This window comes from Akebia trifoliata, chromosome 3 (genome assembly GCF_017979445.1).
Source record: "Akebia trifoliata isolate Shusen 1 chromosome 3, ASM1797944v1, whole genome shotgun sequence".
NCBI classification, from domain to species: Eukaryota; Viridiplantae; Streptophyta; class Magnoliopsida; order Ranunculales; family Lardizabalaceae; genus Akebia; species Akebia trifoliata.
Genome location: NC_141377.1, coordinates 46,655,716 through 46,667,451, shown reverse-complemented (window position 1 = coordinate 46,667,451; position 11,736 = coordinate 46,655,716). Strand labels below are relative to the sequence as shown.

At 33.9% G+C, this 11,736-nt stretch overlaps 1 protein-coding gene across 1 annotated transcript; it reads left to right on the top strand.

Moving 5' to 3' along the window:
- The first annotated feature begins 3,049 nt into the window (after positions 1 to 3,049).
- Positions 3,050 to 6,280, top strand: LOC147407418 (protein WALLS ARE THIN 1-like). Its single transcript, XM_086435982.1, has 6 exons — positions 3,050 to 3,336; positions 3,434 to 3,496; positions 3,578 to 3,694; positions 4,875 to 5,301; positions 5,501 to 5,652; positions 5,911 to 6,280. The coding sequence occupies exons 1-6, from the start codon at positions 3,119 to 3,121 to the stop codon at positions 6,104 to 6,106; spliced, it is 1,173 nt and encodes a 390-aa protein (XP_086292108.1). The 5' UTR covers positions 3,050 to 3,118; the 3' UTR covers positions 6,107 to 6,280.
- Positions 6,281 to 11,736: the final 5,456 nt, after the last annotated feature.

Genomic DNA, 11,736 nt, shown 5'->3' with positions numbered 1-11,736 from the left:
TTTTTTTGTTGCCATTGAAAGTGGATTTATTTGGTGGGCTTTGTGAAACAGGCCCACTTTGTCTGACTCGATCACATCTAGTTAGGTGTACATGGATACCAAGAAGAGTCCTGATAATATAACCGTATATCCCAAGGTGTACAGATCTATTATTCCCTAACTTGTTCACATCAAAGGAGTCGATTGAGTATGCCACCTGGCATGTCATATTATCAGGACTCTACCAAGAATCCTCTGATTGGTGATTTTAGTTTTTAATTATGAAAAATGTGGTTTGGTTCAGATCCTAGAAGCTGATTCTTAACTATAATCTAATTTTAGATTTTGATGTTATGGAAGTGATTCTCTCATAATTAATAAAGAAATGAATTGAAGAGGAAAAAAAAGGTATTAAGAATTGTTTCTTGTAATTTTGGAATTTGTAAGTATTAATGTAATTGTACAGGGTAAAATTTGAGACTGGTCTCAACTTTACTCTTTTCCTAATTATGTTTCATGGTGGGGGTGTGCCTCAAAACGTGATATACGTCTTTATTCGATGGCCGCTGAATTTCATAAAATTGATGGACCAAGGCGTCAACATTTTTATTCAATGGACCGAAACCGTCAAATTAATGGAGGATGGGAGAAATTTGATGGTTCTTAGCCGTCGAATTGGGGAACATAAAAATTTTCAACGGTCATAGGCCATTGAAATTTGGTTTCTAAAATTTGTGGGTTTTGGCCTGTCGAATTTGCAGTTTTCACGTAGTGCATAGGCCATGGATCACAACCGCATGTGTCATTATTCGAAGAGATTTGATTAAGGAATGGATCCTGAATGTAAGTTAGTTACATCAAATAGTTAAAATGTTACGACAGAAGGCTATGTGAAGACTCAACAACCAACGAAACATGGATCAGATATAGATGGATTCTAAGAATCATACAGAAAATCTCTTTGATAATGGAAAAAAAGATGTGGTACAAGGAAACAGCCAAATTCAAAGGTGGGAGATCCCTATAAATAGTAGAATGGTGTATGTGCTAGGGACTATTGGTATTTGAACATGAGAGTATTGCATTCTGAGAAAAATCTTTGTTTGTGATTTAAGTTTGAGATATTTATGAAAACGTGATCAACTTTTGATGAAATAACAATTCCAGCTCACTGTTCATTTTAATTATCAAAACATGAACTGTAACGGATTCAAAGGTTTTAAAGCGACACTTTTGCAGGTTTAAAGTGACTATCTTGTTGGTTTCACTATTTTTAGCAAGATAGTCACTTTGAATCTATAAAATTATCACTTCAAACCTATGAATTTGTTATTGTTCACATTTTGGTAATTAAAATGAACAGTGAGCCAGAAACATAAATTCATCAAATTCAACCCACAAAATGATAATTCACCCTTTAAATTTTGCTTCGGAGGCAATTTGGTAAGCACCACACATGTGACCTAGGTCGGAGGTTATGAATGAGTGAGGATAACATGGTGTCCAAAAGATGCTAGTCCTAAAGTATCCATCACCATTAAAATATTATTATTTTAAGATTAAAAAATATTATTTTTATTCTTGAAAATTAGGGTAGATTCGCTTGCTTCTATTCTATATCTTTTTTTTTTTCTTCTTTCACCATCACTCTCTAAAATAACAAAGAATAGGCCAACATGCATGATTATGTCCCACCTAATTTTAGTTTTTTAAAACTATATATGTATAACATAATATTCATATAAAATATGTATCATGAATAATTGAAAAGGAGTACTGATTTTGTAACGTCCAGAGAGGGTAACTCAAAAAACTTACTAATGTGGCAGGTGCAAGAATTGTGGATTTTCCCCTCGGGATACACAACTGCACATGTTATATGGGGATGTGCAATTGTATATCTTGAGGGGAAAAATCTACAATTCTTGCATGGTACATATCAGTTGAGTTTTTGAGTTACCTTGTAGGGTTGAGTTACACAATCATTATACATTGAAAAATCCTTTTAAGTGACATTCTTTGTAGTAGCTGAGAAGTTGACCATGAAAGACATATTAATAATTTTTCATGATCTTGATTTATTAATATACGTAAGGCACAATCTTGAAGGTGATAGGCATTTTGTGTATGATGTTGTTGGCCTTTAGTTATCCTTCATATTTTATCAACAAACAAATTTTACAAATGGATAGGCATTTTGTATATGATACTGTTGGCCCAACAAACAAATTTTACAAATGGATAGGCATTTTGTGTATGATATTGTTGGCCTTTAGTTATCCTTCATATTTTATCTACAAACAAATTTTACAAATGGAGTGAATGATATATTTTTTTTCTTTTTACTAATTTTAATATTTAATGGTATTTGAATATTTTATGTCCAAAATTATAAAAAAAAAAATGATTATATTTTTATAATTTATGAGATTGTAATCTTGTCATTTAAAAATATGTTCGTGCTACATTGACTTCCTACAATACTGCACTGACGTGGTGGTGTGCATAAATGCTTTTCTCTGCACACCACCAAGGTATCACGGTGTTATGTTGAAGGAAGTGTTATATGAAGTCAGCTTAGCATTTTTTTTTAATAATTGATTTTATCAAGGGATAATTCATAACAAAGTTTTAAATGCAAGGTGAGCAACTTGTAAGGAGCGGTTTGTTTCAACATTTTGAGTATTATATGTGAATAGTACCTGGGTTTAATAAGGTCTGCAAACAAAAGGGCTCCTTTTATATCGAAAATATATAAGTCTAAACGAGCTTCTAACACTCAATATAACTAACCCTAATTGGGGTCTAATAAACAATTCTAATTACGAATCGCCTTAAATCGGTATTTAGGTTAATCAAATCAAAAGGCTTCCAAAGTGCATTCCACTTAGAACTAAAATAGAGAGTTGGGACTGGACCCTTTGTCAGTCAAGGATATGAGGAAGAGAAGAAAGTGGGAGACAATAAAAAACATTTGAAGGGTTCTTAACAGTCGACATAACCTATTTTAGGGCCCACTTGTGGGACCCTCTGACTTCCTTCTCGAGTATATCTACAACCCAACCCTCACCCCCCTATCACTCCCATCTCTACTCATCTCTCTTTCTTTCTCTATCTTACTATCTTGGTGTCTGCTTCAATGGCGGATACTGGTTCAACTTGGGGCAGTAGAATGTGCTCCATTCCAGAACGAACCAAGCTGCACTTGGCCATGTTGGCCTTGCAGTTTGGTTATGCTGGGTTTCACGTTGTTTCAAGAGCTGCCCTTAATATGGGAATAAGCAAAGTTGTTTTTCCTGTTTATAGGAACATTATAGCTTTGCTTCTGCTCGCACCATTTGCTTATTTTCTAGAAAAGTAAGCAAACATTCAAACAATTTTATTTTTTAAAACTCACAATCATCTCTTTTACTTTTAATATTCTTTGTTTTTAACATACTGTGAATTTGTATAGGAAGGAGAGGCCGGGCATGACTTTTTCTTTTATACTTCAGTTCTTCGTACTTGCACTTATTGGGTAAAATTCAACAACATAATTCCAGATCACTAGAAAGTAAAAATCTTTGATTGACTTACATTTTGGTTCTTCTCACCACAGAATAACCGCAAATCAAGGATTCTATTTGTTGGGTTTGGATAATACATCCCCCACCTTCGCCTCTGCTATTCAGAATTCTGTTCCAGCTTTAACTTTCCTCATGGCTGTTGCACTCAGGCAAGCCCATTTGCTCTTTTCTTGGGTTAATTTAAACTCACCTCCTTTATCAATTATATATATTTTTTATATGCCTCCATAATTCTAAAGTATTAACGTTGCATACCTTGACTACAAGTCTACGACAATAGAACAACCAGGGGCAACTTTTTAAAAACTTCACCATATTTTGATTAGGGTCCAACTAGCCTTACTAAGTAAGTTAGTTACGAAAGTGTATTTGTTTCTGTTTCGATTATAATGATATTACCTTATCATTATATGTTATAAATAAATACCATAAATGATTTTATTATAGAGTCCTGATGATATGATTCATTAGGTGGCATACTCAAATGACTCCTTGACGTGGACAAGTTCTGGAACCGTAGATTTGTACAATTCGGGATTCACGATTCCCCGAGATACTCTATTTTATGGGGAAGTGTATTCGTGTATCTCTAGGTGTACAAATCTACAGTACTCGAACTTGTCCATGAATGAGATTGAATTGTCTCCTTCAACAATGAGACAATGGATTGATTTTCGATAAACAAATTAAGTTTGAGATGACTTGTCTATCAGTCTCAGGGGTTGATACCGTGATCAATCTGACGAGTTCTAGTAAAGTTTATGGGTGCACCACATGAATGATGGGATAGACTTTTTCACAAGGACATACTTGAAATAGCACTTGAGTATACTAAGAACCATCGATTGTCTTTGAGAAAAATCATCTACGATTTTTAACACATCAATTGTCCTTGACTATATAACACTTGTATCTCGAGAAAAAATATTTATGACATTTTGCACATTGATTTTTATGGAGTATATAACACTTTTATCTAAATAAAAAGTGTCTACAATTTTCTAAACACTGGAGTGCTACTTGGAATATTATTTCAAGTCACTTTAGCAATTTTCTTCCAAAAAATTTATCCTCACTCTTTCAAGTCCATTATTTTAAATATTGGTGTGATATTATAAAGTGTTGCCTTAATTTTTAACATGTAAGAGTCAGACTAGTCTTTTAGAATTCATGTCAATTATTTGAATCTAGATGCAGTGACCTCAAGGTTGTACCTCATTTCACACTTTCACGGAAAGTGGGATATGACGTACAATATTGGGGTAACTTTAGCATAATTATTATTATATAATCTGATGATGTCGTTATTGTTATTGTTATGATTGTCAGGATAGAGAGAGTGCGCATAAACAGAAAGGATGGTATTGCGAAAGTGCTGGGCACGTTATCGTGCGTCGCGGGTGCATCGGTCATTACACTCTACAAAGGCCCTACCATATTCTCCCCATCTCCTCCTACCCCTACCCCTCCACTGCATCAAACAATAACATCGTCTTTATTTCTTTCCCTTGGAGACGCCAAGGGAAAGAACTGGACCTTGGGATGCGTGTACCTCATCGGTCACTGCCTTTCCTGGTCAGCCTGGCTCGTCCTCCAAGCCCCTGTTCTCAAGAAATACCCTGCTCGCCTCTCTGTCACCTCCTACACTTGTTTCTTTGGTGTTCTTCAGTTTCTCGCCATTGCTGCTGCCTTGGAAAGGGATTCCCAAGCTTGGATGGTCCACTCTGGGGGTGAATTATTCAGTGTTTTCTATGCTGTGAGTTTGTTTGATTGATTGATTCATATTTTTTGATAGGTGGTGATTCATCTAAAAAAAGTGATTTTGTACATCAGGGAGTTCATTAGCTGACCAACTCCTTGGAGTACAGGATCTGGATTAAAAAAAAAAAGTTTTATTTATTATAGTTTTTAGTGATGGTGACACAACTGACATGATGAAGCGGTTGGGGTTGCAGGGGTTCGTAGCTTCGGGGATTGCCTTCGCTGTACAGATATGGTGCATCGACAGGGGTGGCCCGGTGTTCGTTGCGGTGTATCAACCTGTACAAACCTTAGTTGTCGCTATTATGGCTTCCATGGCTTTAGGCGAAGAATTCTATTTGGGAGGGTAGGTTCACCCATCCTTATTTTTCTCTTTGTCCAAAAACCCATCAACCATCTACTTAATGGGCCCTACCTTAATAACACATGACTCATAGAGTTTGGACATTTCCAACCGTTTGATTGAAGGAAATGGTCCTGGTCCATCCAATAGGTGGGCCCATGATTGAATGATCCATCATAACAGTCAGTCCCCCAAATCCCACGGCTAAGATTTTTCTAATCTCTGTAATGTATTTTAATTTGCTTTGAATGTGGTGTATAGGATCATTGGTGCGGTGCTGATCATCATTGGATTGTACTTGGTTCTATGGGGCAAGAGTGAAGAGAGAAAGTTTGCTGCCGCTGCAGCTGTTGCTGTGATTCCATCCATTACGGAGCACGGGAACAACAGGACAACAAGCCACACCAAATCATCCCTCGTTCAGCCTCTACTACCTTCGTCCACCGAAAATGTGTGATGGGACAAAAGGGAATTGTTATTGTACTCGTGTTCTACGGAACTTAAGCTACAGTACTAAGTTAAAAAGAGAGAGATTGTGCTTGTATTGAAGCTTTTTTATTTATTTTACTTGTACTTTGATTTGCTCTCTTGTTATATTTTATTTTATTTATAAAAGAGTAATTTTGTTTTACCTTAACTGTTCTATGAGTCATATTTGACACATCTAGTCGTCTCCTCAATAAAGAAAAATGGTAAAGGTAAATAGTCTGGTATTGATAGGTGAAATAATCCCTAATTTGAGAATTATCCAATCCTACTTAGGGTGCAGATATAAACCTTTACACATATAATTAGCGACAAAAGTAAATGAAAGTCCAGAACTGAGTCCTTAAGGGTCATGGAATTGATATAGATGAGTGTGTAAATGAAAATTAATAGATCAAGGTCAAGAAAAAGTAAATCTTAGAACTATGGAGGGAATTATTAATTCTATTTTAAAACTTAGGCATTCTCTCTAATAGGTATCTATTAAAGTATTATTATGTTTTACTATATAAATGCCTTCATCATCATTGATGTAATTAGGATTACATGATGATGTTCATTTATGTTTTCGATGGGTAAGCTGGACTTGAAACCACGATCTCAAAGTTGTTTTGCAATGTGTCAAACCAATTGGTCTAAAGCTCGATTACATAACGTTAGGTAAGCTTTATATAATCCTGTCGGAGATCAAAATCATCAGGTTATTGACTTTACCTAGGACTTTTTCTTTTAAACATAACACAATGTTTTCAAGCTAATGACATACCCTCTTCACCTAGGATTTTTTCTTTTAGACAAACATATATGACCTAACTACCCTTTACAAATCGAGTTCGTTCTTGAATGACCAAACCCTAATTCAATCCAAAGAAATCGAAACCATCACTTCATAAAGAACTTTCTTTCGTCTTTTTATTTTTTTCCTCATTCATTTTAAATTTTGCAAAGATCATTTTCAATTAGTCAAGTTGGTGCAAATAATGTTATCTACAATCCTATTTGGATGAAATTGGACACCCAAAAAGCTATTGAAGAAAGAGGGGCTTTAGCATTGCCTCAAAATTGTCTCCTCTTAATGTCCATTAATCACCACCATCGCTTCATACCACAACAACGTTACTAGAGTACTAAATTATGTTGTATCATACTAAGGTATATATATACCTTATAAAAACCACATGGGTGGTGCCTCGGAGTAATAGAGACACGAGAGAAAAATCCATATCTTGTTAGTGATCACGAGGTATGTATACAAGAGACACTAATTCATCTATAGGACGAATTATATCAGTGTCTAATATGTATTAAGTTGAAGAGGCACATCATATATACCTTCAGATGCAAGTGGTCATTAAAAGATAAAAATAAAAAATATTTTGGGAAATATTACCTCCATATCTATGCTCCATGAAGAAGAAAGCTCTACAGTTTGAAATGAATTTTTAATTTTTATGAAAGCAGGCAGCCCACTTCAAAATTTTGAAGGAATCCTCCTTGCACTATGACACGTACATGGGATCTTTAAAGAGGTATTCCAAAATTAATGAAAAAGTAGGGATGCGAATTAAGTACAAAAAGCCATATGTCATAGTGCAAAGAGAATTCCTTCAAAATTTTGAAATGGCCGGGCAAACTGGTTGGAAATAATTATTTATTATTATTTTTTTGGCAGGTTGAGAATGGTTACTTTAATATAGTTAGATGATGATCAAGGAAATGTATCCATGGTGAGGGTGACAATGATCATAATGGCTTGAAATGACTTAAAGCTTTCGTATCTGAATTTTCAAATGAATTAGTGGACCCGACAATTCCTCCCCCAATTCACACTATTTTAATCCCCAAACATCCGAGGGGATCTATTACAATCATTCACTAACTATTCATCCTCCTCTCCCAAGGCAATCGATCCTATCAATTATTCCATTGGATTCTATATTTGGAAATTTTCGTAAATGTTACGATACCCAAAAAATAAAATGCAGAATTAATGGATACACAATCAAAACTTTGGATAAAATTATACTGCTTCTTGATTTTTACCTATTAAAAGAGTTAGGTTAGGTGAGCCTGCTTAATGTAGCTGGATTCACTTTGGGCTGCCCTAGGTTTTGAACCTAAGGCAATTATGCCTACATGATTTTGATGATTAAATAAGAGACTTACCGTTGCTCACCCACCTTTTACTTGTGACACCCTCAATTTCATAAATTATTTATCACATCCCAAATAAAGATTAAAACACATCATTCAAACATTAAAAAGTTTTGACTCAAATTATTTCTTAACATTACAATTTACAACACTCGTTCAAATAATTTCAGTAGTTGTTTACAATTAGGGAGCGGTTTGGCAGCCCTAAAGTTTGCCAAGTTTGGTGCCAAACATTTTTTGTAAATCACTTTTGATGGGGTTAGAAGTTTTGGAATATGCTGATTTTTTGTGAGGATGATCTCTACGGTGAAGAGATCATCCTCACAAAAAATCAGCTCATTTTGAAACTTCTAACCCTAGTTTACAAGTTGAAGAATCGTGGACCGTCCAATTTTTATAAATCACTTTTGATGGAGATAGAAGTTTTGGAATATGCTGATTTTTGGTGAGGATGATCTCCTCATCATAGAGATCATCCTCACAAAAAATCAGCTCATTCCAAAGCTTTTAACCCATATTTTGAAAAATGTTTGGCACCAAACTTGACAAACTTTAGGGCTGCTGAACCGTCCCCATATATATATATAGTAACGTTCAGAAGTCCTAAAGAGAGTCAAACATTTTTTCTATGTATGGGTTAGAGGTTTCAGAATGAGCTGATATTTTGTGAGGATGGTTTTTATAATGAGGAGATCATCTTCATAAAAATCTTCATCATAAAAAATCAGCCTATTCCAAAATTTCTAACCTCATCAAAAGTGGTTTATAAAAATTGAACGATTCACAATTCATCAATTTGTAAATTAGGGTTAGAGGTTTCAGAATGAGCTGATTTTGGTGAGGATGATCTCTTCACTATAAAGATCATCCTCACGAAAAATCAGCTCATTATTTCAAAAATGTTCAGCAGAATGTTTGGCTCTTTTTAGGGTCTCCAAACACTTCCCATATATATATATAAATTGAGAAAAACTTTTATTGGCACCCCAACTTTTACTTATTCTCAATCATTTACTTATTTTCTTTATTTTTTAATTAGGGTGTAATAAGTAAAAGTTGGCTAATAGCAGCTCTCTTAAAGAAAAATGTTTAATAAAAATATTATAATAAATATATTAAAGAAAAAGTTTTTTCTTATATATCACTTGTACTTGTCTTTTTTTATTATTTTATGTCTTCCTTTTAGCAAAATGTACAAAAAAGAACTTGGTTGAAAGGGAGAGGAAAATGGACATCTCTATATATATATATACTTCCACGTAGATTAGGAAAAGATATGAACAAAAACATCTTTCTATCTTTCTCAATCTTGTTAACTTTCTTCTGGTTCTGTGAGTGCTAATATAAGCTTTCAAGTTTTTTTTTTCTCCCAAAAACACTAAACTTCTTTCATTCAATTTCGTTATATCCTGGCAAATGAAACTGGTGTGGATTTAGGTGATACTTACTCTGGTGCAATGAGTAGATGAGTACTAATCTGGTGGTAATCAAGTTGTTGTACCTTGGGGGCAGACGTGCCAATACTCTGCTTGCACACTCAAATTTTTGTGTAGTCTTGAAACGCCTTATAGAAAGTGACTAAATCCGCGCCTCAACTCAGTTCGACCTTCTTCTTTGTTTCAAGTCAGATTGAAAAGGTTATCTATCTATACACGAAATTAGATTGAAAAATTGCTCAAGGTATTTTGCATTAGTTATTATTATTCTGTTCGTTGGATTATATTTCAACATCATATTAATTGGAGTGCCCTAAGTGGTGTGGCAATAGAAAACCTCTTCATTTAATATAAAATCAAATCCTACTTCCTTTCGCGCATAGAAGAGCTTCTAGTGCATTTTTTTTTTGGGAAAATTACTTAAAGGACCTTCGTGGAGGGAGTTTTTCTAAATAATCCCTAAGTTTTGGGTGATCTCTTTATAGTCTATCTAGTTAACTTTTTTTTCCTTAATCTTCCCTCGACCTCATCTCATGTTGTAGTGTTTTTAAAATACATGAACTACGTTTTTCTCATATTCTTCACATAATTAGATTTTTCAATGGTGGTTCTAATCATTTTTGATGATTTTTTTTAAATTGCAAATGATGAATGAGAATGATATATTCTTAAGTTTGAACATTTAAATGTTTTTTTTATGATTATAAAAAAATGTTGTAAGATAAATGCATTTTGGGTATTTTGAGAAGATTTATCGAGTATCGAATTGGAAAAAAAAAATAATAATTTGGATCACATTTACAGTGTCGAGTTCATCACTTTTTATTGTTGATTTCAATATTTTTATTTTTGGAGTTCACCACTTTTTATTATTGAGTTCAACATTTTTAGTGTCGAGTTCATCACTTTTTATTGTCAAGTTCAATAGTAATCTAACACAACTTAAAAGCGTCAAATTTATCTATAATTATATATAATCAAAGTCAAAATATTAATATCAATTAGTGATGAACTCGATGCTTTTAAATCACGTTTAATTACTGTTGAACTCAATAATAGAAAATGGTGAACTCGACAATAAAAAGTGATGAGCTCGACAATACATGGTGAGTCCGACAATACAAATGTAGAACTAGACAATATAAAGTAGTGAACTTGATCTAGTAAATGTGATCCAATTTTTTTCTTCATTTTTCGACTTCGATACTACATAAATCTTATTAAAATGCTCAAAACGCAAATCATAATTGCAAAACAGACACTCAAATCAATGGTTACAACAAAATCATAATTATTTTTATAATTTTAACTTTGTTCTTCATTATTTTATAAATCGTCAAAATAAATAAATAAAAATATCATTTAAATGTTCAAAATTAAGAGCACATCATTCTCCATTGAGTCGTGCTGGAGTCACTTCAGTGAGGGACACACGGGGAACACCTTAACATAGTGGCATGCACATGTCCGTAGATGCATTTTACTCGTATCTCGGAGAAAACACATCAATGGGAATGCGAGTGCCACAACGTCAAGATGTCCTCTGTGTGTCCCTCATTGAGGTCACTCTAGCATTAATCTTTTCCATTCGTCATTCACGATAATCGAAAATGATTGTATTCATTGTTGGAAAACCTAATTATGTGAAGAAGATGAGAAAAAAGTGTAGTTCGGGTATTTCAATTACAATGTGTGAGATGTGATCGGGGACTATTAAGAGTCATCCAAAACTCAGGGACTATTTAGAAAGAAGTCCCTCCACAAAGGACCTTTAAGTAATTTTTTATAATTATGTAATTATTTTTAGGGCTGGTGGTTTGAGGATGTTTCAAATTAGGTAGTGAAACACCCAATTTTTATTTATTTATATATGGAGCTATGAGTGACTTATAAATTCTGCCTTAATTTTTTTTTTTTTTTAAATTTATTGATGATATATATGGAGCCGTGGCTCTGGAGAAAATTGAAGGAAAGAATAAGAATCATTAATTCTTTGAGATAAAATGTGATG

Coding starts and splice junctions, on each gene's coding strand:
- LOC147407418 (XM_086435982.1), top strand. CDS start 3,119: ATGGCGGATACTGGTTCAACTTGGGGCAGTAGAATGTGCTCCATTCCA. Junction 3,337..3,433: donor TTTGCTTATTTTCTAGAAAA/GTAAGCAAACAT, acceptor GAATTTGTATAG/GAAGGAGAGGCCGGGCATGA. Junction 5,653..5,910: donor GAAGAATTCTATTTGGGAGG/GTAGGTTCACCC, acceptor TGTGGTGTATAG/GATCATTGGTGCGGTGCTGA.